Source organism: Arachis ipaensis, chromosome B6, assembly GCF_059453495.1.
Source record: "Arachis ipaensis isolate K30076 ecotype BB chromosome B6, ASM5945349v1, whole genome shotgun sequence".
Taxonomy (NCBI): Eukaryota; Viridiplantae; Streptophyta; class Magnoliopsida; order Fabales; family Fabaceae; genus Arachis; species Arachis ipaensis.
Window position 1 is genome coordinate 3,420,462 of NC_142441.1, and position 24,360 is coordinate 3,444,821.

The 24,360-nt window shown below is 41.7% G+C and overlaps 3 protein-coding genes and 1 long non-coding RNA gene across 4 annotated transcripts; 3 read left to right on the forward strand and 1 right to left on the reverse strand.

Moving 5' to 3' along the window:
• Positions 1-5,667: 5,667 nt before the first annotated feature.
• On the forward strand, positions 5,668-6,489 carry LOC107645383 (pterocarpan synthase 1). The gene has a single exon (XM_016349396.3). The coding sequence runs from the start codon at positions 5,704-5,706 to the stop codon at positions 6,358-6,360; it is 657 nt and encodes a 218-aa protein (XP_016204882.1). The 5' UTR covers positions 5,668-5,703; the 3' UTR covers positions 6,361-6,489.
• Positions 6,490-11,636: 5,147 nt separating this feature from the next.
• LOC148554434 (uncharacterized) lies at positions 11,637-13,356 on the forward strand. Its single transcript, XM_088489845.1, has 4 exons — positions 11,637-11,858; positions 12,079-12,374; positions 12,468-12,804; positions 12,949-13,356. Exons 1-4 carry the CDS (start codon positions 11,637-11,639, stop codon positions 13,354-13,356), a joined length of 1,263 nt encoding a protein of 420 aa, XP_088345971.1.
• Positions 13,357-18,772: 5,416 nt separating this feature from the next.
• On the forward strand, positions 18,773-20,089 carry LOC107645386 (oxysterol-binding protein-related protein 3B-like). Its single transcript, XM_016349398.3, has 3 exons — positions 18,773-18,961; positions 19,060-19,238; positions 19,501-20,089. Exons 1-3 carry the CDS (start codon positions 18,773-18,775, stop codon positions 19,736-19,738), a joined length of 606 nt encoding a protein of 201 aa, XP_016204884.1. The 3' UTR covers positions 19,739-20,089.
• Positions 20,090-20,620: 531 nt separating this feature from the next.
• On the reverse strand, positions 20,621-22,001 carry LOC107645388 (uncharacterized). The gene is made up of 2 exons (XR_001621449.3): positions 21,606-22,001; positions 20,621-21,232 (listed from the first exon to the last, which is right to left on the reverse strand). It is a non-coding gene; the product is annotated as an uncharacterized LOC107645388 (long non-coding RNA).
• Between the last annotated feature and the right edge of the window lie 2,359 nt (positions 22,002-24,360).

Consider the following 24,360-nt stretch of genomic DNA (forward strand, 5'->3'; position numbering starts at 1 on the left):
TAACCGGATATCCGTGGCGCCGTCGCAGCTGCATCCGGCGAATATCTGGAGCTGCCGGTATCCGTTTATGTTTTCCTCTTTTTCTTCAACCTTACAAATCCTTCCAAGGAAGGGAAGGCGAGAAAAGGATTCATGTCCTTCCGATCCACCCAAGGTCGAATGATCTTTGGCTTGTTCGAGGACTCCTATCATGGGTTTAAGGATAAATATTTTAAGGTGCGTCCGGTCAAGGTCGTCATCCCTTTTGGTTGTCGTTAGAGGGGGAGCGCCCCATCCCGACGTACTGGAGTTTTGGGGCGGGGTCCAACACCTTCATCAAGGTGACTTATAAGGGAATGTCTGTCGTGGATAGGCGAATTGTCGACGTGTTGTGGGCCGTTTTTGGGAAGAACCATGTGAATCCCCACCTCCTTATGGGTGATCGGGAGGTCGCCAGAAATTATGTTTGTGAGTTGCTTTGCCTTATGTTTTTGCATTGTTATTACTTGCTCATGTCGGTTTGCGCTTTCTCCTGCCTATTTCGTTATGCCGGTTTCACGACTAACTTGGTTACTTGTTGCAGTGGAGATGTCTGCTTCGGTGATAGAGATTGAGGGCTTGTTCAAGACATTCTTGGAGGATAGTGATGAGGAGAAAGCCGATGAGAAGGTTGTCGGGAAAACGGAGAACCCTCCTGAGGAGAAAAAGGACGAGGCTGTGCCTTCGCCTCGTGACACCGACATGTCTGACAAGAACTCTGCCCGGGCGCATACTTCCCCTGTTCACGAGGAGGCGGCTGGCGTTGGGCATTCATCCTCCACCCAACAGGAGGAGGATGATCTGAAACTTGTTCCTACCCCCAAAAGGCAGAGGGCGTCTTCCAACCCTGAGGGTGCTTTAATTGTGATGGAGAGAAACTTCGACGCTGGGGCTTTTATTGATAACCAGCTGATCCCTCGCATGGAAGAACACTTCTTTGGCACCGAGCTCGCAGGGCAAGTGAGGTGAATGTACCGTACTCTCCTTTGAGGAGCCGTAATAGCTCGGAAGGCTGAGTTCGAGTTGTCGGGGATGCAATCACTGTGAAGGAAGCTCGAGACTGCTGCCAAGCCCAATAATGAATTCAAGGTTAAGGTTGAAACGCTTCAGGAGCAGCTGTCCGAGGCGGGGGAAAAGCTCAAAGCCGCTGAGGAGAAAGCAGCGTCTGCCGAGGAGAAGGTGAAGACCTCCGATGAAGCCGTGTCCCGTTTAACCGAGCGGGAGATGACTCTAGAGAGCTAGCTTAATGCCGCGCAAGGTCGGGTGGTGGCTTTGGAGAAAGAGCGCGATAAGGCCGTCTCGTTGGCTAAGGCTGCTCAAGCCGAGGTTGAGGAGCTTAGGAAGAAACATAAAGTGACCAGAGAGCAGGGAAAGAATGCCATCTACATGACTGAGGAGGCCCTTAAGGCCCAAGTGAAGATCGTGGCTCCCGACTTCGACACGTCGGCAATTGGAGTTTTCAAAACGATTAAGGATGGCAAGATTGTTGACATGCCCAGGAAATGAGTTCTTGTACCTTTATGCTTTTGCACGGATTTGTAGTTTTGTTGTAGAACTTTTGGAACTCACTTTGTTATGCCTTAAGAGTCGCTTGGTCGGCTAGTAATTATCGTCTTTATCTGTTTGTTTAGTAGCATTTTGTTTTGTTACCGTTTTGTCGGTGTGGACTTATCGTTTGTGTCCGTTTTACCGTTACGTTGGTAACTTGGGCAAAACCAAGTCTTGGTCTTGTTATTATCGCGACCGTTTGTTATGGCTTTGATTTGTTTGGCTCCCGGGGTGATTATTCCCAGGTTGCCGTATCGTCGTCCCGTTTACCATACGTTGAAAAACATGATGATGTGGGATACATATTGGGGAATAGTAGATGAGAGAATTTAGACAGGTAAACATTAATCGGCAATTAAACAAGTATATGGACATGGTAGGCACTTGACAAAAGTAAACCACTGAACTTGTTAAAAGTAAACCATTGAGCTCGTCAAGACGCCTGTCCGGCGTGCCTGGGCTAAGAATAAAATCTCCTCAAGTTACCTGCATTCCATGTTCTCGGGATTTCTTTACCGTCGAGTTTCACCAATTTGTAGGCGCCTTTGCCGAGCACTTCTTTGACTCTGTAGGAACCTTCCCAGTTCGCCGCCAGCTTTCCTTCTCCTGGGGTCAGTAGCCTGATGTCATTGCGTCGCAAGACGAGGTCATCTTCCTTGAATTCCCTTCTGATCACCTTGGTGTAATAGCGCAGGGCCATTCTTTGTTTCAATGCTACCTCCGACAAGTGGGCCATCTCTCTGGCCTCATCCACCAGGTCTTTTTCCACTGCTTCTTCTACTCCTTTCAGAAGTAACCGTGGGCTCGGCTCGCCGATCTCCATGGGTATTACCGCATCAACCCCGTACGTCAGGCGGAAAGGAGTTTCTCCCGTGGAGCTTTGCTCGGTTGTACGGTAGGACCAAAGAACCGAGGCGAGTTCGTCGACCCATGCACCTTTTTTGCTATCCAACCGCTTCCTGAGACCTAGCAATATGACCTTATTCGCTGACTCCACTTGCTCATTCGTCTGGGGGTGTTCTACCGAGGAGAACTTCTGTTTTATGCCCAGGCCGGTGAGGAATTCTGCGAACTTCTTGTCAGTAAACTGCGTCCCGTTATCCGAGATGACGATTTCCAGGATGCCGAACCGGGTTATCACCTGCCTCCACATGAACTTTCTACAATTGGATGAGGATATGCTGGCCAGCGGTTCAGCCTCTATCCATTTGGTGTAGTAGTCCACGACAACTATGAGGTATTTGACTTGCCCCGGGCCAATCGGGAAGGGTCCCAGGAGGTCGACTCCCCATTGTGCAAAAGGTCGGGAGACGTCAGTAGACTTAGTTCGGAAGCTGGTGCCCTGTGGAAGTTGGCGTTCTCTTGACAGTTGGCGCATTTTTTCACGAATTCTTTGGAGTCTTTCATCATTGATGGCCAGTAATATCCAACTCGGATGAGCTTAGGGGTGTTCAAAACCGATCCGAACCAATCTAAACCGATCAACCGAACAGAAAAAACCGAAAACCGAAAAAACCGAAAAAACATGTTTTGCTATTTTTATTATGGTTCGGTTCGGTTTTCGGTTCTGACAATGAAAACCTCAACCGAACCGAACCGGTATATTAAAAACCTTAAAAAACCAACCCCACCCCACCCCCAAATGTGACTCCTCTCCTAACTCACTGGTGACCTAATCCCCACCCCCAAACGTAAACCTAGATATAGGCCTCTAGCTGCTCTCTTCTCTCCATCTCGCACTCTTGCTCTCTGCATTGGAGTCTCGTGAACGGGAGTAGTTCGATTCGGGAGTTTGCTGACGATGTTCCCGGTCTGCCAGCCGGCGTTCCAGGTCTTGCATCCTGTGGCGTAGTTCTTGGATCATTCTGGCGCTGTTGTCGCCAGTTCCCCCGAAGGGGCGTCTTTCGGGAGTTCGTCTTGGAGGGGACCTCGTGCGCTCCCGAGAAGAAGCCACGGGGGTTTTCCCTCTGCACCCGGTCTCACGTCCTGTTCCTCCAGGGTCCAGTGCAAAGTCCATTCAGGCGAGTCCCTACAGACGGCGCCAATGTTCGGTGGCTCGGGTATCGAACGGTTCGTATCAGTATCCTGGTTGATGAGCGGGTCTCGCCTGGTCGTGAGTCACCGGGTAGGAGTAGGCGACGTTCCGAGTACTCCGTGTAAGGGGGTGTCACCTGCAAAGACACTCCGACGCTCTAGTCAGCAAAGTGTGCAGGTAAAAAGGGGATGAGTGGTATCTGACGTACCTCGGGAGAAGGACGAGACCTTCCCCATATATACCGTGGGGCCCACCTTCCTCGATGCTCTCCTTGCACAGCTGTGGCAAAGCTGTCAGGGACGCGTGTCCGGGTCGGATGATTAGTGGGTCGGACTGGCCCATATTTCACTTGGGCCAGACCGTAACACTATTATTTATAATGGATATGTATTAATTAACAACAATATTATATAACTAACAAATATTATTATTTTAAATTAATATTTAATCAATAATAATTTGTGTCTACGTTTATAAAGATCTACACACATAAAATAAAGATTTACATATAAATTAGTATACTTTATAAATGTTTTTTAAAATTTATATATATAAATTAATAAAATTTATTTATTAAAAATAATTTAATATTTATAGTAATTAAAAAATGATCAAAATTATTAAAAACGGCTCGTTTTAAGATTTCTTTATTAATTAAACTTCTTATATATTCCAATTTCCAAACACTTGTTTTTGTTGGGGGGCAACGTTGATCCCAAGGTTTCTTTAGTAAACGTCCCCAAGTTATTCATCGTATAAACTAAATTATGTAAGCTAGTTGTGCTTGTTTTTAGTGTTTAGGAGTATTTTTATTTTTCCCCTAGCCTGCCTATGTATTGTTTATTCTTTAGTATAATAAATGTAAACTCGTGCGACAAGGCTTATATAAGGCCAGTTTGGTAAATAACTTAAATAAGTTCTTTTAAAGAAAAAGTTTAAAACATAAGGACTTTTATTAATAGCAGCTTATAAATAAGTTATTTTGTATTTGGATTTTTAGTTATAAAAGTACTTATTTTAAAGTTGTAGCGTTTGGATAAATAACTTAAAAAATAAATTTTTTTTATAGAAGAGAATGAATATTAAAATAACAATGATAACAAATATTTTCCAATATTAAATGTTAATTTTACATAACCTAATCACTATTATTGTGTATGATATGGTAGGTGAAAATAAAAAATAAATATAAAATGTGTGTCAATGTATATTTTGTTGCTTTTTTTTTTACTCCTATTAGAATTTTCTTCTCCTTTACTGAAGTCAAGAACTTGTTATAATTAACTATGAAAATAATAGCAAGCTGCAAAACCACATATGAAAAAAATAAAATTAAAACTAAAATTTCATACCACAGTTAAATACAAATTTAATAATAAAAAATAGAGTAATAAAATGATAAAAAAATGCTTAGAAGGAATATATGCAGTAGGTTATTTAGATGCAATATTGTATGAAAATGGTGGTGGTGGAGGATCAATACTTTAAATTATTACGTGAAAATGGTGAGGTTTGGAACATTGCGTGAGAATGATGGTGGAAGGCTAGTGCTTCTAGCAGACCTTGCGTGAAAATGGTGGTGAAGGGTCAGTATATTTTTCACATAGTTAAGAAGAAAAGTAGATTTTTTTTGTTTTGAAATTAAATTTTTTTTAAGTAAGTGATAAAAAGACTTATCCAAAAGCAAAATCATATATTTCTACTTTTTCAAAAAGCTGCAAATTAACTTTTTAAAAAGTTAAAAGTTTTTTTTAAAATAGTACCAAACACACAGATTATGATTTTTTCTAATCCAAAAGTAAAAAAAAAAAAAAAAAATAGCTTTTGCTACTTTCCAAACAGACTCTAATTCATCTCTAAGCAACTTGAAATATCTACGACTAAACTTTAATTTACAAATTAATTCTCTAATTAACTATCATTAATTTATTGGACTGAATTAATCAAGTCTTTGGGACAGATTATGCGTGTATTATGAAAAAAAAATAATGAAAGCAGTTCCTATCATTTCTAATAAATAAATGAAAGCAGTTCCTATCATTAATCCAAGAACTTCCTATAAATATAGTCCACTCTTATAGAAAGTCTCATTGCCATTGACCATGGCCATATCCAAAACCGTCTTCATTTCTGCCACCCTCTTCTCCTCCCTCGTTGCCGCCGCCGCCTACTACCAAAATATCTCCTCCACGTCCCTAGGTTTCGTGGAGGAGAAACTAACTCGCATCCGATTCTACTTCCATGATGTTGTTACGGGCCCAAATGCTACCATAATCATTTCCATAAGTCCACTTATGGGAAAATCTAAGGCCCCACTTCCATTCGGGTCCTTGGTAATGCTCGAAGACCCGTTAACTGTCGGACCCGAACCCGATTCCAAACTCATTGGAAAGGCGCAAGGATTCTACACAATGGTGACACAACGCGAGGACATTGATTTAGAGCTTGTGATGGGTATGACCATAACATTCACAGAAGGCAAGTTCAACGGCAGCACCCTCAGCCTCTTTGGCCGGAATTACATCTTTGACCCCGTCAGAGAGATGCCGATCGTTGGTGGAACCGGCGCGTTCCGATTCGCGCGTGGGTTTGTTCGTGCTAAGACTTACTCAGTGGATTATTACAAAGGTGATGCTGTTGTGGAATACAACGTCTACGTCTTCCACTATTCAAACCAAGGCTTTGATGCTTCTACTCCTCAAGAGCGTTTTAGCAATGGCTTTGAGTTCATGACTGACCCTATACTTAGCAAAATATAAAAGTAAAAATTTTCGGGAAAAGGATTTAAGTTTTGTTACTACTTAATCATCACTTAAGAATTATGCTATAAAAATAAAAGAAAAATTATATTTATGCTATACTTTTTTATAGCAAAAATTCGCATTTTATTTGTTTTCGTATAAAGTTTATAGTTAATAATTCTCAAATAATTTAATAAATTTGATTAAATTATTATTTGGTAACTATTAATTATCAACTTTATATGAATACAACTGCGTATGAGTGTCTACAATTTTTTATATATCTTTATTATTAATGATATAGATTAGAAGACAAAGTTTTTTTTTTATATAGAAGTTTTCAAATGTAGCTAAGGTTTCATTATAGTTTAATTTGAATATAACTACGTAGTGATAATGACCCTCCTGGCGTCGTGTTCTAAATGTCATCGATCATCAGCACCATATATCTATTGTAAATTTGTAATATTATCGTTAATTATTGTCGTTTTTCCCTCATTGTTTTTGGTGAAGATTCTTTCGTTGAAATTTCACCTTATTAATTTCGGGTATTATTAACACCGGGAAGAACTGTCTCAGAATTAATAGAATGAATGTCAAGAACCAGAAATCATAGCAACTATAACAAATCTTGGTTTTTCTTGATCTTAACTGCCATATCAGCATGAGATAACACCAAAGTTTTCAACAGAGTATGTAAGACTAAACAACCCTGGCTTCCAAGTTAGAGTAACACCGAAACGAAAGTAAACCAATCAAACAAATAGTTACATGCATGGGAAAGAGTATTTAAAGTTTGGCAGAAGGTAGAAATTCAGGTCCAGTCGACTTCACGTGAAGTTGATAGCTGAGAGCCGTTAGATGATTTGATTGATTTGACTAAATTTTTGTTTAGTGGCTCTCAGCTATCATCTTCACGTGAAGTTCGATAACTGAGAGTCGTTAAATGATTTGATTGATTTGACTAAATTTTCATCTAACGACTCTCAGCTATCAACTTCAATCGACTACACCTGTTCAAAACATATTTACTCATAAATCACAACTACACAAAACGACAAAGCAATACAACATGTAGATGCATATGCAGGTTCCCCGCCCAAAATAATAAATTAATAAAGAGGGGTTAGACTTAATTAAAAGAAAAAATAAATATAAAAAATTAATTTAAATTTAATAAAATTATAGAGATTAGTAAAATAATTAAATATTTTATTTATTATTTATTGTTACGGATCCGGCCCACGGATCCCGGACCCAAGGCTAAATCCGAACCCGGTTCCTCGGGTCCGACCCGTTTCCATATTCCAGAAGGCTCGAAACCGGTCCTCTAAAGGTCCTAACCGACTTTTGAATTCAAACGCCTCCCTTATCTTAGCCAAACAGGACAAGATAAGACGACTCTCATCGCCTATAAATAGAGGACCCAGGTCCCTCCAGGTATTCATTCATTCCACACACCTTATACCTCTTAGATCCATTCTGACTTGAGCGTCGGAGTGTCTTTGCAGGTACCTCCCCCCATTGCTCCAGTCAAGCGACCCGGCTTCAGCCTTGATCCGCAGGTTCTCGATCCACCCTTCAACTCGTACCAGAGACATCTCGTACATTGGCGCCGTCTGTGGGGAACTTGCGCCAGCCGAGCCGAATGGGGGACGTCCTGGAGGAGACCCCCTCAAGCCAGGATAACTCCCTACCGCTTAACCCAACCCCAGAACACCGGGAGGTCACAAACCAAGCAAGAATAGCGAGTACTATCCAACACACGAACGACCACGTCGTCACGGACCAACGACATCCTGAGAAAGCTAGGGACAAAGCGGCACAGATCATCCAGGATCTCTGCCTCCGGGTCCAGGAACTCGAAGGCAAATTGACCAATAGAGAAAAACACAACAACGAACACGGAAGCCACGCAACTTCCAGATCAAGGTCTCGCCGCGGTAGGTCGCCAACCCGACGACACGACAGAAGAGACGGTCGCAGCACCTCGCGTGACCACAGACACGAGAAGTCACCAGAACGGCGATACAACAAGAAACACAACCGCAGCGCTTCCCGAAATCTGAGTTACCAACCCTACTCAGACGAAGATCGGAGGGACCGAAACACCAAGCGCACGAGAAACGACCATATAATAATGGGAGCTACACCCTTCACAGAAAGAATCTTAAGAGCAAAACTCCCCAAAGGTTTCGACAAACCTACCGACATGAAGTATGATGGAACCAAAGATCCCCAGGAACACCTAACGGCCTTCGAAGCCAGAATGAACTTGGAAGGAGCGACCGACGCGGTCCGATGCAGAGCCTTCCCGGTAACCCTAGCAGGACCGGCGATCAAATGGTTCAACGCCCTCCCAAACAGATCCATAGCCAGTTTTCACGATGTGACACGAAAATTCATGGCCCAATTCACAACCAGAATCACTAAAGCCAAACACCCCATCAGCTTACTGGGAGTCACGCAAAAACAAGAAGAATCCACAAGGAAATACCTCGACTGCTTCAACGACGAATGCCTGACGGTCGACGGACTCACGGATTCCGTCGCAAGCCTTTGCCTAACCAATGGACTCATGAACTAAGATTTTCGCAAACACCTCACCACCAAACCAGTATGGACCATGCACGAGATCCAGAACGTCGCCAGAGATTACATCAATGACGAAGAAGTCAGCCAGGTCGTCGCCGCCAACAAACGGCAAAACGGTAACACCCAACACAGCAACTCGGCTTCTCGCCAAAACCCACCACCCAAAGAGAATCAAAGGGACCACCCCAGATCGGCAAATACAAGCCGACCACCGAGAATTGGCAAATTCTCCAATTACACGCCCCTAACAGCACCAATTACCGAGATATATCACCAAATAGAAGACCGAGGTATAATTCCGAAAGCCCGACAACTCAAGGAAAGGACGGGAGGCAACAAAACCCTCTACTGCGACTACCACCGAGGTTACGGCCACAAGACTCAAGACTGTTTCGACCTTAAAGACGCCCTCGAACAAGCCATACGAGACGGCAAACTCCCAGAATTCGCCAAAATCATCAGAGAACCAAGACGCGCGGAAAGAGACAGATCGCCAGAGAGGGAAGGGCGTAACCCAAGAATCCAAAAGCAACCCCCCAGGGAAAGCCCGGAGGAAGACCCGACCATCATAGTAAACATCATCACAGGCAAAGACGTGTCAAGTAAGTCAAAACTAACGATAAAAAAGATCTCAAAGTAATGGCTGTCAAAAACCAAACCCCAACCGCTGCGGCCGACAACACGATAACCTTCTTACCAGAGGATTGCCAGCACGATACCTCGGCCGAGGATGCCCCTTTCGTCATCTCGGCCAGAATCGGAACAGGACTAGTACGAAGGATACTGGTAGACACCGGGGCAGACTCAAACATCCTTTTCCGAGGAGCCTTCGATAAACTCGGGCTCCACAACGACAACCTCCAAACACACCGCAACGGCGTCACGGGACTCGGAGACAACTTTCTCAAACCAGATGGCTCAATCACACTTCCCATCACCATAGGAACAAGCAGCCAGAAGAAGACAATCCTATCTGAATTTGTAGTCCTAAAAGACTCCACAGCCTATAACGTGATCCTCGGAAGGAAAAGAATCAATGACTTCTCCGCAGTCATCTTTACCAAATACCTCCTTATGAAGTTCAGAACCGACGACGGTTCCGTCGGTACCATCCACGGGGACCGAGAAGTCGCAGCCGAATGCGACAACACCAGCCTAGCCCTAAGAAAGAAGTCCCGAGACGCGGCCGGGGTATTCCTAGCCGACCTGGATGCCCGACAAGACGGCCAACCCAGGCCAGAACCAGAAGGAGATATGGAAAAACTACAAATAGGGCCAACCAAAGATGAATACACCTTCATTAATAGGAACCTCCCATATGACCTCAAAGAGGAACTCTCTCAACTCCTGAAAAAAAATAGAGACCTGTTTGCATTCACACCAGCCGACATGCCGGGAATAAGCCCCGACCTAATGTCCCACCGACTCGCCGTGGATCCCAAAGCTAAATCCGTAGCACAAAGGAGACGAAAAATGTCACCTGACCGGGCCGCCGAGGTCAAAAAGCAAGTTAAAGCCCTACTCGAAGCCAACTTCATCAGGGAACTCCCCTACACGACCTGGCTAGCCAACGTCGTGCTAGTAAAGAAATCTAACGGGAAATGGCGAATGTGCGTCGACTACACGGACCTCAACAAGGCCTGCCCAAAGGATGCCTTTCCCCTACCAAACATCGACGGACTAGTAGATGCCGCATCCGGCCACCGATACCTCAGCTTCATGGACGCATATTCCGGGTACAACCAGATCCCGATGCACCGACCAGACGAAGAGAAGACAGCGTTCATCACCCCAGACGGGACATACTGCTACACAGTGATGCCCTTCGGCCTGAAAAATTCCGGAGCCACCTATCAAAGACTCGTCAACAAAATATTTCAACACCTGTCCGGAAGCAAATTAGAAGTATATATAGATGACATGCTCGCCAAGACTGAATCCGGCGAACAACTCACCAACGACCTCGAGGTCATCATGAACACCCTACGAAAGCACCAAATGCGGCTCAACCCAACAAAGTGTGCCTTCGGAATGGAGGCAGGAAAGTTTCTCGGCTTCATGATCACACAACGCGGAGTTGAAGCAAACCCAGAGAAATGCCGTGCTGTCCTCGAGATGACAAGCCCAAAAAACCTCAAAGAAATCCAAAAGCTCACCGGCCAATTAACGGCGTTATCACGTTTCCTCGGGGCATCAGCTCAAAAGGCAATCCCCTTCTTCAAACTAATGAAAAAAGGAACACCTTTCAAATGGGAGACAGAATGTGAAGAAGCTTTCCAACATTTTAAGAAAGTCCTAACGGAGCCACCAATCCTCGCCAAACCCCAGACAGGAGAAACACTCTACCTGTACCTCTCCATAACAGAAGAGGCGCTCGCAGCAGCACTTATCCGTGAAGACAAGAAAAAGAACAAAAACCCGTATACTTCATAAGCAAGGTCTTACAGGACGCGGAGAGCCGCTACTCACGCTTAGAAAAGCTAGCTTTCGCACTCCTTACGGCCTCCCAGCGCCTACGACAATACTTCCAGGCCCATTCCGTGACGGTCCGAACCGACCAAGCGGTCAAGCAGGTACTACAGAAACCCGACCTAGCAGGCAGAATGCTAGCATGGTCCATCGAATTATCCCAGTTCGATATCAAGTTCGAACCCCGATACGCGATCAAAGCACAAGCCATGGCCGACTTTATCGCCGAAATGACACCAGGAGACTCCACCCCCGAGTCGTGGAAGCTACACGTTGACGGCTCCTCGAACATCACTTCCGGAGGCGCCGGAGTCATCCTCGAAAGCCGTAACGGAGTCGTAATTGAACAGTCAGTACGGTACGAATTCCCGGTCTCAAACAACCAAGCAGAATACGAGGCCCTCTTGGCAGGCCTAGCCCTTGCCCGGGAAGTCGGAGCAAAAATCATAGAGGTAAGTACCGACTCACAGGTAGTCAGTTTCCAAATTAACGGAGACTACCAAACACGAGATCCCCTAACTCCAACAATACCTCGCCAAGGTAAATAAACTAAAAGAAGGATTCGAGCACGTTACCATACAGCACGTTCCTAGGGAACGAAACGCCAGGGCAAACCTGCTTTCCAAACTAGCCAGTACTAAACTTGGACACGGTAACAAATCGCTAATCCAGGAAGTCGTTAAGTCACCCTCCGTGTCAACAACAACCAACGCTCATCTGACATTCTCAAACCAGGGATCTTGGACCTACCCTATCCTACAGTACCTCCTCGACGGAACACTGCCACCAGACCCCAAAGAGGGAAAGCGAATAACGAGGGAAGCCGCCAACTATACTATTATTGCAGGACAACTATACAAACGCGGATTCCCGCAACCCCTGCTCAAATGTGTTGAACCCAGGGACACGGAGTACATACTCCGCGAAATCCACGAAGGCTGCTGCGGCCACCACGTCGAAGGCAAAACGTTAGGCTAAAAGGTCATCAGGGCAGGCTACTTCTGGCCCACAATCATCCGAGACTCCATACAAATAGTTAAAAACTGCGACAAATGCCAAAGGCACGCCAATATCCACCAAGCTGCGCCTCACCAGCTCAGCACCATATCGGCAGAACGGCCGTTCGGCACCTGGGGTATCGACCTCGTCGGGCCCTTCCCTACGGCACCCGGCCAACTCAGATACCTCATCGTCGCCATAGACTACTACACTAAATGGATCGAAGCCGAACCCCTGTCCTCCATAACGGCAACCCAATGCCGAAAATTCCTCTGGCGACAGATCATCACCCGATTCGGGATCCCCGAGATCGTTATCTCGGACAACGAAACCCAATTTGCCGACAAAAAGTTCAGAGAATTTTTAGAAGGACTACGTGTATCTCACCGTTTCAGCTCGGTAGAACACCCTCAGACAAACGGATAGGTGGAATCCGCGAACAAAATAATCGTCAAAGGACTCAAAAAGCGGCTCGACGAAGCCAAAGGACTATGGGCCGACGAACTCGGATCGGTCCTATGGTCATACTGAACCACACCTCAGACGACCACGGGAGAAACACCTTTCCGATTAACATATGATGTGGAGGCGGTCATCCCGGTAGAGATCGGAGACCCAAGCCCCAGAAAAATAGTCGGAGGTAACGACGAGGAGGCAGAACGAGACCTCATTGACGAAACAAGAAGCATAGCCCATCTCAGAGAGCTAGCTCTAAAACAGAGAATCAGCCTAAGATACAATCACGGAGTCATCCGGCGAGAATTCGCAACTGACGACCTCGTCTTACGACGAAACGACATCGGTCCCCCGACCCGAGGAGAAGGGAAACTCACTTCCAACTGGGAAGGACCATACAGGATCAAGGCAGTAATCGGAAAAGGAGCATATAAACTCGAACGGCTTAACGGCGTCGAAGTCCTGAGGACCTGGAACGCTGCCAATCTACGGTGATACTACACCTAGGCCAACCCAACTAAATCACCCCCTTTCTTTAACGCTATTTATTTATGTGTCTCCCCATTTTTCGACTCTTGAACTTTACTTTCGCTTAAGTATCAAACTCGGGTACTCTTTCCCCCACCAATGAAGGGTTTTAACGAGGCCCAAACTTTAAATATTTCATCAAAAAGCTATTTCCACCCTCTTTAAACGTTTCAAATACGAAACAAAAACGCGGCCACGATTGGGGGACTGATCACCCCCCAGGCCCAAACACACGGATATCCACAAAAACCCAACCAAACGACGGTCCGGAGAAACCAATAAAACGGAATAGCGTTCAACAGAATATACAAAGAGGCCCGAACGGCCGAAATAGTCATTAAACAAAAACCGAAATCACGAAGTCACGGTTACACGGCCCACGGCCAAACCAAAATATCCGAAAAACAAACCAAGTCTCAAGACAAAAATACAAAAGTACAAAAGAGATAAAGCTACTCGAGGTCGACTATCCGGCCATCGCGAACGGTCTTGAACGCTCCCATCACGGACACGTCCACGCCCGGAGCCAGCACCAGGGCCTGTGCCTTCATCGTCTCCTCGGTAGCAGCAATCGCATCCTTAGCATCAGCCAACAACTCCGCTTTCTCCCTCTTCAAGGCAGCAACCTCGGCCTTCAAAACCTCCGTCTCACCGAGAAGCACGGCAGCCTGAGAACCCGCATTAGAAGCCTTTTGCCGCTCCTCGCCCAGTTGAGAAAGAAGTAAAGTCTCAACCTCGGAAAGCCAAAAAATCTCTGCCCCGGCCTCCTCAGAAGACTTCACTGCCTTTTCCCTCGCAATCTCGGCAGCCTCAAGCTTCTCCTTCAGCTTAACCATTTCGGCCTGAGAATGACAGAGCTTCTTATCCAGCAAACCAACTTGAGCCATCACAGGCTCAGCCTTCCGAACAACGACAGCAGACCGAAGGAGGGCACGGTACACCGACTTGGCCTGGAACGAAACATCGCAACCATAAAAAAACGGCTCCGTACCAGGCATCAAGTGTTGATCAATAAAACCCGGGGCATCGAAACGACAATCCATCACACTAGGCACCAAACGCTCCTCCTCAAAAGTCTCGCTGCTCGGATCCTCAGGCCTCTTCCTCTTCTGAGAAGCCTCAGCAGCCGTCACCACGACGACTTCAGGAGAGCTTGCAGGAACAGGAGAAACTTGAGCATCGGCCCGTGCACCCGAGAAAACCACCTCCTGAGAAACCGGCTGAGAATCCACGGCAGGATTAGAGACAGGGGTAGAAGGAGACGAAGATCCCTCCTCCCGACCCATCGCGGCCTTCAACCTAGCCAAAGAAGTCAGCCCACCAGCCATCTCAACTGAAAAGAAACCAAAGAAAAAATCAAGTTACAAACTCGGGAAAAACAAAAACATAAAAAATCAGGAAGGAGACAAAGCACACACCGATATACGCCCGACAAGCCTCGGGGTCCCCCATGACATCCCGAGGATTCAACGGACGCTCGCCAAACAAATGCCACAAAATGTTGGCGACATCCTTATCCTCCTGGGACAAACCATCATAGGTGAACTTAGTCAAAACCGACGGGCCAGCACGGAAATTCCAGTACGTCGGAAACCGGCAGACGCCCTCCGGCGACAACCAAAACGGATGATGCCCCTGAGCGGGACGCACCTTAAAATACTCCCTTTTGAAACCGTGAAAGGAATCCTCAAACAACCCAAAAATTCGGCGATGAGGCTGAGCACGGAATGACATATATCCTTTCTTATGCTTCCCTTCTTTAGTCGGGAGAGTGCATAGGAAGAGAAAAAGAAAAACAGGAACAGAAGCTGGAAGATCGAGATACCGGCACACCAATTCAAAAGACCGCACGGCAGCCCAACTATTCGGATGAAGCTGAGATGGCGCCACGGAACACCGACTCAGCAAATCCTGAACAAACGGCGAGAAAGGAAACCGCACGCCGAGCCGCGTAAACATCGACTCGTAAACCCACATCCAGTCCGGAACAGTGGGGGAATGAAGATTTAAATAACAGACACGCTCGTCGGCATCTGGAAGGGCAAGCTCGTACTGCCGCTCCATCTCACCGCCACCACAGATCGCCCCCTGATCACGGAGGCGTTGAAGATCGGCCTCCGTCATCCGTGACGGAACGCCCCACACATCGCTAGTCACCCAAGTGTAGCGAGCGGGGACGCCCCTGGAGGGAGCTACGGGAGCGCCGACACCCTCATTTCTCCGCCGATGCATACCTAAAACACGGAGGAGCACCACCATCAGCCTAACAACCCTACGCAGAAGCTAGAACAAAAACCTACCACTACTGCTAATCCAACACGGTGGTGCACCGCCACTGCTAACCAAACCCAACCACACTCAGCCCCTCCAAAGGCTCGAAAACCACACAAAACACAGTCCAAAAATGAAAGCAACAAAGGAAACAGACAAAGCAATGCATGGAAGAAACGAAACAAATAGATACACTAAACAAAAAGAAGAAAAAGCGAAGCATACCAATCTGGAAACGCAGAAAATGATCCTGAAAAAGCTTGAGAAGAAGAAGCAACAAACAAACACCAGAGAGTAGTAGCGCAAGGAGAGGAGAAGATTTCTTCAAGAAAGAACGAAGAAAGAAAAATAAAACGAACGAGGGAATTAAAGTAAAAGGCCAAAACGGTTACAAAGGAAAGGGGGCGAAAATACACTAATAACCCTAGGCAGAGGTTAGGCTCGTAGGGGTAGAAAAGGAAATACCCCCTCGCATTAAATGCCCCCCTCGAAAATAGAAGCTAATCAAGCACGCCTCGAAGAACGCAACAGACGCAGTAGGCTCGGAGGAGTCACGTCAAAACAAAACGGTCAGGCGAACCTTCCGGCAAAAGCCGAGGCCGAGACACCGATCTCACGCCAAAGAACCGAGCGAACACCCGAGAAAACTGAAGACCCAGCCCGCGGTCAAAGCACCACACCTCCCAGCGACAGACCGACCTTGCTCGCTCTCCCGCTGCGGAGGCAACTGTTATGGATCCGGCCCACGGATCCCGGACCCAAGGCTAAACCCGAACCCAGTTCCTCGGGTCTGACCCGTTTCCCTATTCCAGAAGGCCCGAAACCGGCCCTCTAAAGGTCCTAACCGACTTTCGAATTCAAACGCCTCCTTTATCTTAGCCAAACAGGACAAGATAAGACGACTCCCATCGCCTATAAATAGAGGACCCAGGTCCCTCCAGGTATTCATTCATTCCACACACCTTATACCTCTTAGATCCATTCTGACTTGAGCGTCGGAGTGTCTTTGCAGGTACCTCCCCCCATTGCTCCAGTCAAGCGACCCGGCTTCAGCCTTAATCCGCAGGTTCCCGATCCACCCTTCAACCCGTTCCAGAGACATCTTATACATTTATAATATTTTTGCTAAGTTGCATGAATAGCATTAGTGTTGTGGAAATGGCTCTATATATATAATTCGGTTTAAAAGCTTATAAAGGATTTTATATAAAACAAAAGCGAATAACTTATATTAAGTGTTTGTTACGGTACGATGATAAATTCATATGTACCGATACATTTAAAATATGGACAAGTAATAATAAGGCGCGTGGAATTTATTTTTCACATCAATATTTAATTTTTTTTTAAATATATATTATATCACCACTTTTACTAATATACCTTTTTAATTAAATAAAAATAAAAAATATTTTTTATTTAATTTTATAAAAAATCTTAAACATCTTTATGTTATTTGATTAGATAAAAATATCCTTTTAAATTAATTAAATTTTAGAATTCGATTAATTCTAATTCTAATTTTATAGTTTCAAATAATTTAAATAACAAAACAAAAACTTCACGTGAAAGATGATTTGATTGATTATCTCGTTTGCAACTGAAGAGCATCCTTCTCCGTGGAATGGCGTGAATCCTAATTTTTTTCCCAATCAGGTAAATTTGCTATCTGATATCTCGTTTTAGAATTGGAGTTGATTGCACATTTCCTTCAAGTACTTCACATTAATGTGTTTGAATGATACCTAAAGTTAGAAGTTGATTTTTATGTTCAAATATAAGTAATGAATTTTGTGAAATTTCGGCCAATCGATCTTGTTATAATAAAGGAATCTTGTTAAAGGGCACAAGGTCATTAGTTTTCAATATGTAGATATTACATCTTATATTCATACTTTCATACTGTAAACTATGGTTAGCTAGGGTTAGAATAATACTTTATGAACAAATTTACTATGGCAGTTAGTCAATCCAGTCAAATCAGTAGAATGGAAGCTTAAGGCAAAAAATTAGTTTGATATGAGACATCTAAATTAGTTTGATATCATATTTATTTATCTTGAATCTTGGGAACCCCCAGGAAAAATTTTTCCCTCAATGGAAAACTATAAAGAGCATAATAAAATCAAAGCGCAAGTCATGATTTAATTGTTTTTGCATCAATACCTAACATCGGAATAAACTTTCTGTCCTATGGGACCAACACACCTTCAGCAGGTGCCATGGAAATTTTTTTAATTTTCTTTCCAAACAAGATATATACTGCAGCACATTTAACACTTGCCTTCAAGTTTTATGTTAGCTTACCCTGATTATTTGATCAAAAAGTTCTCCACCTTCACAGGTTTCAAATGCCATGTCTTCTCGAATGAAAAAGGAACAGAGTGAAAAAAAAAAAAGGAGGTAAAATGTCAAATAGCAAATAGGCCACCCTGGCAAACTTGAGGAGAAGAAAGTAGAGAAGAAATCGCAGAGAGGAGTAAGAGAGTGCAAAAGCAAGTACAAAGAGAAAAAGCATCCAGGAATACTCACATAGAGAAAACGTGTCTTGAAATGTGAAATATAGGCGCACAATTCCAGGATGATCCAATTGATCGAGAACTATACGTTCCAACTTCACGTAGGCTGTTTTGTTCTCTTTAGTAATGAATTTTTTGTCCATGATCTTCATCGCATACACGGTTCCTGTGTCCTTCTTCTTTGCCCTCACAACCTTTAAACATAACAAGAAAGATGTTTGGATCCTTTACTCCCAGGGGAAAGGTCAAAAGAAAAAAAAATCCTATATGCTCAAACTATAGAAAATTCAAGTTCCTACAGGGTTAAAAGAATAAGATAAATGTTTTGTTCAAACAAGTAGAATTGAAATCTACCACCACAACAAGCCAAAGAAAGTATATGTAAAGTGGGAAAATCAGTTGAGAAAGAAAAGCAAAGGAAAGTGTTTATTAAAATGCAGCTCAGGTGCTTTGCCTACGATTTCCTTCACTTCTAGCAGTGCAACTTAAGTGCTCCTTTATTTTAACCATGTGGATGGCTTGAGTAAGAAACTTAGTATTGTGCTATTCATATTTCTATATTTTACTTTAACTTGTCATTCACTCCTCCATTAATGCTGTTTCTTCATTCTCAATCAATATCAATATTATCTTGCAGGGCTGGTCGCTATGAGGTAGATGGATATGTTTATAATGCTGCAGAGGAGCCTGAAATTTTGATAACTGGGAAATGGAATGAGTCAATGCAATATCAACCTTGTGATTTGGAAGGAGAGCCTCGTCCAGGTACAGAATTGAAAGAGGTCAGTGAGTTTGATTTCATACATTATGCTTTTTATTTTGCTGATAAGCTAAATGGTGAAAGCTCAAATTCTCCAAGCTAAGCATGCTGACTGCACAGGTGTGGCATGTTGCTGATGTTCCAAATGATGACAAATTTGATTATACATACTTTGCGCACAAATTAAACAGTTTCGACACAGCTCCAAGAAAACTCTTGCCATCGGACTCCCGTTTACGCCCAGATAGATATGCACTTGAGATGGGTAACATAACCAAATCTGGTGCTGAAAAGAGGAGGTCCCTTACCATTTCTTTCACTCCCCTTGCATTCTGTTTCAGAAATATAGTAAACCATCGCCATCCTACAACCAATACTCAATATTGACTTATATATAGTTTTGCATGAGGTAATTGTACCAAGACATGACCAAAAAATTATGTTATCGTGATCTGTGATCTGTGATCTGTCCCCCATTGAGGCTATACAAGATCATAAAAACATGTTTTGAGTTTCACCTTACATTGCATGTGTAATAAGGTTGTGTCTGTTACCTTACAGGTTGGAGGAGAGGCAGCGGGCTGAAAAGAAAATAAGGGAGGCCAAAGGAGAAACCTTCAAAACAAAGTGGTTTGATATAACTGAAGAAGTGGCAACCACTCCTTGGGGTGACTTGGAAATCTGTGAATACAATGGTAAATACACTCAGCATAGAGCTGCTATAGATAGCTCAGACACTTATGAGGTTGATAATAAATCCGTTGAATTCAACCCATGGCAGTATCCACCACCATCATAATTTTGTCCTCGATACTTTGTTTTCTCTCTTTTGGAAAGCAAAGTATCTGTCCTTTTTTGGTTGTTGGCTTGTGTACATGGAATGATAACTACAGTCCATTATTCTGTGTTAATTGATTTATAATTGTGATGTAGAATGTTATTAGTTTCTGTAGAAAGAGTGGAACATGTTTTATTATGTATATTATTGTATGGTAATCATGATAAACATATGCTTTTTATTTATTATCTAGTTTGCTGGTGGGTATAAGAATTTGAATGAAGGTGGAAGATATATATTTTCTTTTCCTTTTCAATCTCTACCTAATGATTGAGTTACGCGACCTTCAATCTCCCTCCAACTTCATAATTCCTTCTTCCCCGTTCCGACTATTAATATAGCTTTTTTAAACTGAAATATTGAAGAATGGAATGTAGAAATTTATTATTATAGCTTACACACAAGTCACGTGTGGCAATTCAGTAGTATAAAATTTGAGAAGAAATCATAGCATTCATAAATGGCATCACTCTTAATGAATTTAAACTTGCGCGCACAATATTAAATGGCATCACTCTAAAATATAATTATAAATAAAAATACTCTAAAGAATCATTGTCCAAGGTTTCAAATTTGATTACAAACAACTTAATGCTGTTAGAAAGCTTCTCTAGGATGCTTCTTCTTCTTCATTTACGGTCGGAAGCAAAGATAGCCTCACTGAGTTAAAAGTTGCTTCCCTGCCTCCAACTAGATCAAATTGTAACCAAAATTCAGAATAAACAAGAAATAAAAATACATGAATTAAGAGAAAGGCTTCAATTTTAGTAAAAACTGAAGCTTCAATAAACAAACTATGTCATAACAGCTATGCAAATAAAAAGAGCAACTAATTTTGGAAAAGAAAAAGAACATGAATATATGATTAAATGAAATGAAGTGAGGAAATAATTGAACTGAAACATGTCTAGTAAACTCCTGGGTACCAAGAAAGATCAGTAATTACATTCAAAGAATTAAAAGAAGGAAGAACACATGAATTCAAAATAAGATTACATAGAAATATGCTTGGAAAGTAACTTGTTCTTGCCATTCAGGTCTCAACTACCTCAATATTGAATCCTACCTCAACTTTCTTTAGATAATATACAAATCATGCTTTTAAAAATCTTTTAATTCAATAATACATACTTGATACTTCTTCCACCTTGTGGCTCCCTTTCTACCAACTTGGGCATCATAACACATGCTTGCTCTTAATTGCTCTCAGCATTGACACCAAGGAACCAAAAATATCAAAGCATTCTATTGCTAACCAATATTTCATCCTAGCCATAAATATTACTACAACACTACCTACAGCACAATAAATGCCCTAAAGGTCAACAATTCAACAACATTGAAGCGTACGAGTAGAGACATATACTGAGGTATAAACTGGGATCATATCTGATCATGGAGGAGTGACAATAGTTTATCAGTGTCACTCTCTGATAAGCCATTCTCAGGAGTAATCTGCAGCTTGGGAAACACACAGAAGGGCCAATTTAGTATCAATTCACAATTAAAAAAAAATTAAAAAATAAACAAAAATAATAACAAAAGCTATCTTTAATCCTCTTGAATGTCAAACCATTAACATCTACATATGAATTGACAACAAAGGTGCAAAAGACGATAATGCAGTAATCAAATAATCAATTATCACAAGATCTTCAATAATCAGCGAAATCACAACACACAAAACAGGAACACAGCAGAACCAGGGCTCATCAGTAATCAAATAATCATTCAAAAAAATTAATACAAAACATTCAAATAATCAGTAATCAAATAATCATTAAACAGGGCATAAAAAAAATGCGGAAGAATTGAGCAGTGAACTGACCTTTGAAGTCTGGGGCTCTGGGTTCTGTTTGACGAACAGACGGCGGCAGTGGATCGACGGACAAACGAACGGCGGCTGAGGCTAGGGTTTTAACTTTTTCTTTGGTTGGGAGGCCTTGACGTTGAGTTGAGTTCTGGAGAGTGAAGAAGGAGAGAAGGGGGCAAGGGGCTCTCAGCGCTACCGAAGCTTTGTTTTTTTTTTTTTGTTATAAACGAACGGCGACGAGACGACGGCGCACAGGACGAAGATGATGGAGGATGGACGCCGAGCGAGGAAGAAGAGAGAAGCCTCGGACAACCACGGACGGCGGCAATGGCTCACTCACTCCGTTCGGCGACTGTGGAGGGTAGCTAGGGTTTTCTTTCTTTGATCTGAGGAGAATGAATGAAGGAAGGAAAGTTAGGAACGAAAGGGGGAGGGGCACATCACAGAGCAACGCGTTCTTCGTTTTCCCAAAAAACCGGTCGGGCCACGGTTCGGTTAGACCGACCGATTCCTGACCGGTTCAATGGTTTAATTGTGGTTTTTGAAATTAACAACTAACCTTTTTCGAGTATTTTTTGCAATGGTTCACAATTCAACCGGTTCGATCGGTCAATCCGAACCAATTTTCAAAACATCGATTAAAACCATTTTCTGTTATTTTTATTTTAAATTACTTAATATAAATTATATTTTGTATTTTTTATCAGTTTATTTTCACATTATTTCTGCATTTGTTTCTTTCTTCACGTGAATTGAACAGTAAAATTGAACTCAATAAAAACTGCAATGTTTGATTTAGAAATTCTTTTTCCTAATAATATATTTTAGTATTAAATTTTTAATTAAGGCGTACATACTTTTTCTTTTATTTCCTCTTTATAATATCTCCTCCTTAGTATTAAGTTTTTTTTCGCATTTCCTTCAATTTTTTGATGTTCAGTTTAAAGATTTCAAAAAATAAGTGTTAGAAATATATTAGGATTATAACTCAAAAAAATTGGCAATTTTTTCCAAGGCACATTCAGTTGATCAAGTACAATAATTGTAACGAAAAATCAACATTCTTAATTAAGTGATTGCTCATTCTAGTTAACCAAAAACATTACTTGTCCAGCTTACAACAAGTAAAATACCAATCCGGTCCTTGTCCATTTCCCCGAATGACAACGCGATCCTTAACAAAAAACACGATCCATTTCGGTCCCTGACCCTGTGTTCCGTCTGCCAACGCGGTCCTTCTATCACTTTCACGGTGAAAACTCAACGGAAATTGCTGACGTGTCAAGTTCAAAAATGGACAGGGACCTAATTGTCTCTAAATTTAAATTGGTTAGGATTTATTTGTTCTTCTTATTCTTTAAACAATATTTTTTAATTATTTTTTTATTCATTATATTAATATTTTTTTAAATAAATAAGTACAAACTAATTAATAAATTATTCAAATTTAAAAATATCATTTATTATAAAATCAAATAAATAATTTTTAAATATAATTTTTATATATATAAATAATAAATATTAAAATTCAGTTAATACATTAATAATAATAACCCTATAATATACTATTAGTATTATAACTAATGAACACATTATTTGATATATAGTAAATTTTTTTTGACTAATAACAAATTTAATTTTTTTATCTCTTTAAACTAAATTAATAATTCTATTATGTTTTATTTCATTTAGTATTAGTAGCCTACTCATAGTGTATTTTAGTACAAAAATATCAAATAGAATTATTAATTAAGTTTAAAGAGATAAAAAATTAAATTTGTTATTAGTCAACAAAAATTTACTATATATCAAATAATGTGTTCATTAGTTTTTACTTTATTGTGAAAATTAGTTAGATCATAATACTAATAGTATATCATAGGGTAATTATTATTAATGTATTAACTAAATTTTAATGTTTATTATTTATATATTTAAAATTATATTTGAAAATTATTTATTTGGTTTCATAATAAATAATATTTTTAAATTTGAATAATTTTTTAATTCCATATATTTAATAATTTATTAAAAAAAGAATATTAATATAATGAATAAAAAAATAATTAAAAAATATTGTTTAAAGAATAATAAGGACAAATAAACCTCTAACCAATTTAAATTTAGAGACAATTTGGTCCCTGTCCATTTTTGAGCCTGACATGTCAGCAATTTTCGTCGAGTTTTCGCCGTGAAAGTGACAGAAGGACCGCGTTGGCAGATGGAACACAGGGTCAGGGACCAAAATGGATCGTGTTTTTGGTTAAGGATTGCGTTGTCATTCGGGGAAATGGACAGGGACCGGATTGGTATTTTACTCAGCTTACAACACAGAAATGGTTCAAAGAATCAAAATGTTAGAGTGAAAATTAAGTTTCACCTAAATTCAACTATAATTGAACTAAAGATAGAAACATTAATTTTCAAAAAAAGTCCATAAAAAATATAGTACATAATAATTTTTTAAGTAAAAGAGATGAAACTAACAACTTTTAATAGATAATATAAACTAAACATGACTACATGACAATTACGATTTTTTTATTTTTGTTTGAATTCTTTTGTTTATACTTATTTTTTAATATAAACTAAACATGTCTCCACGGTAAAAATTGTCGATACAATATTTTTCAGCAACCCATCTAAAATAAATTTTATAGTGCTTATAATTTGGTGTCTAATTTTTATTTAACTTAATTTTTATAATAAATTTTAAATATTAACTAGTTATTTATTTTTATATTTTTAAAAGTAAATATTAATTTTTAAC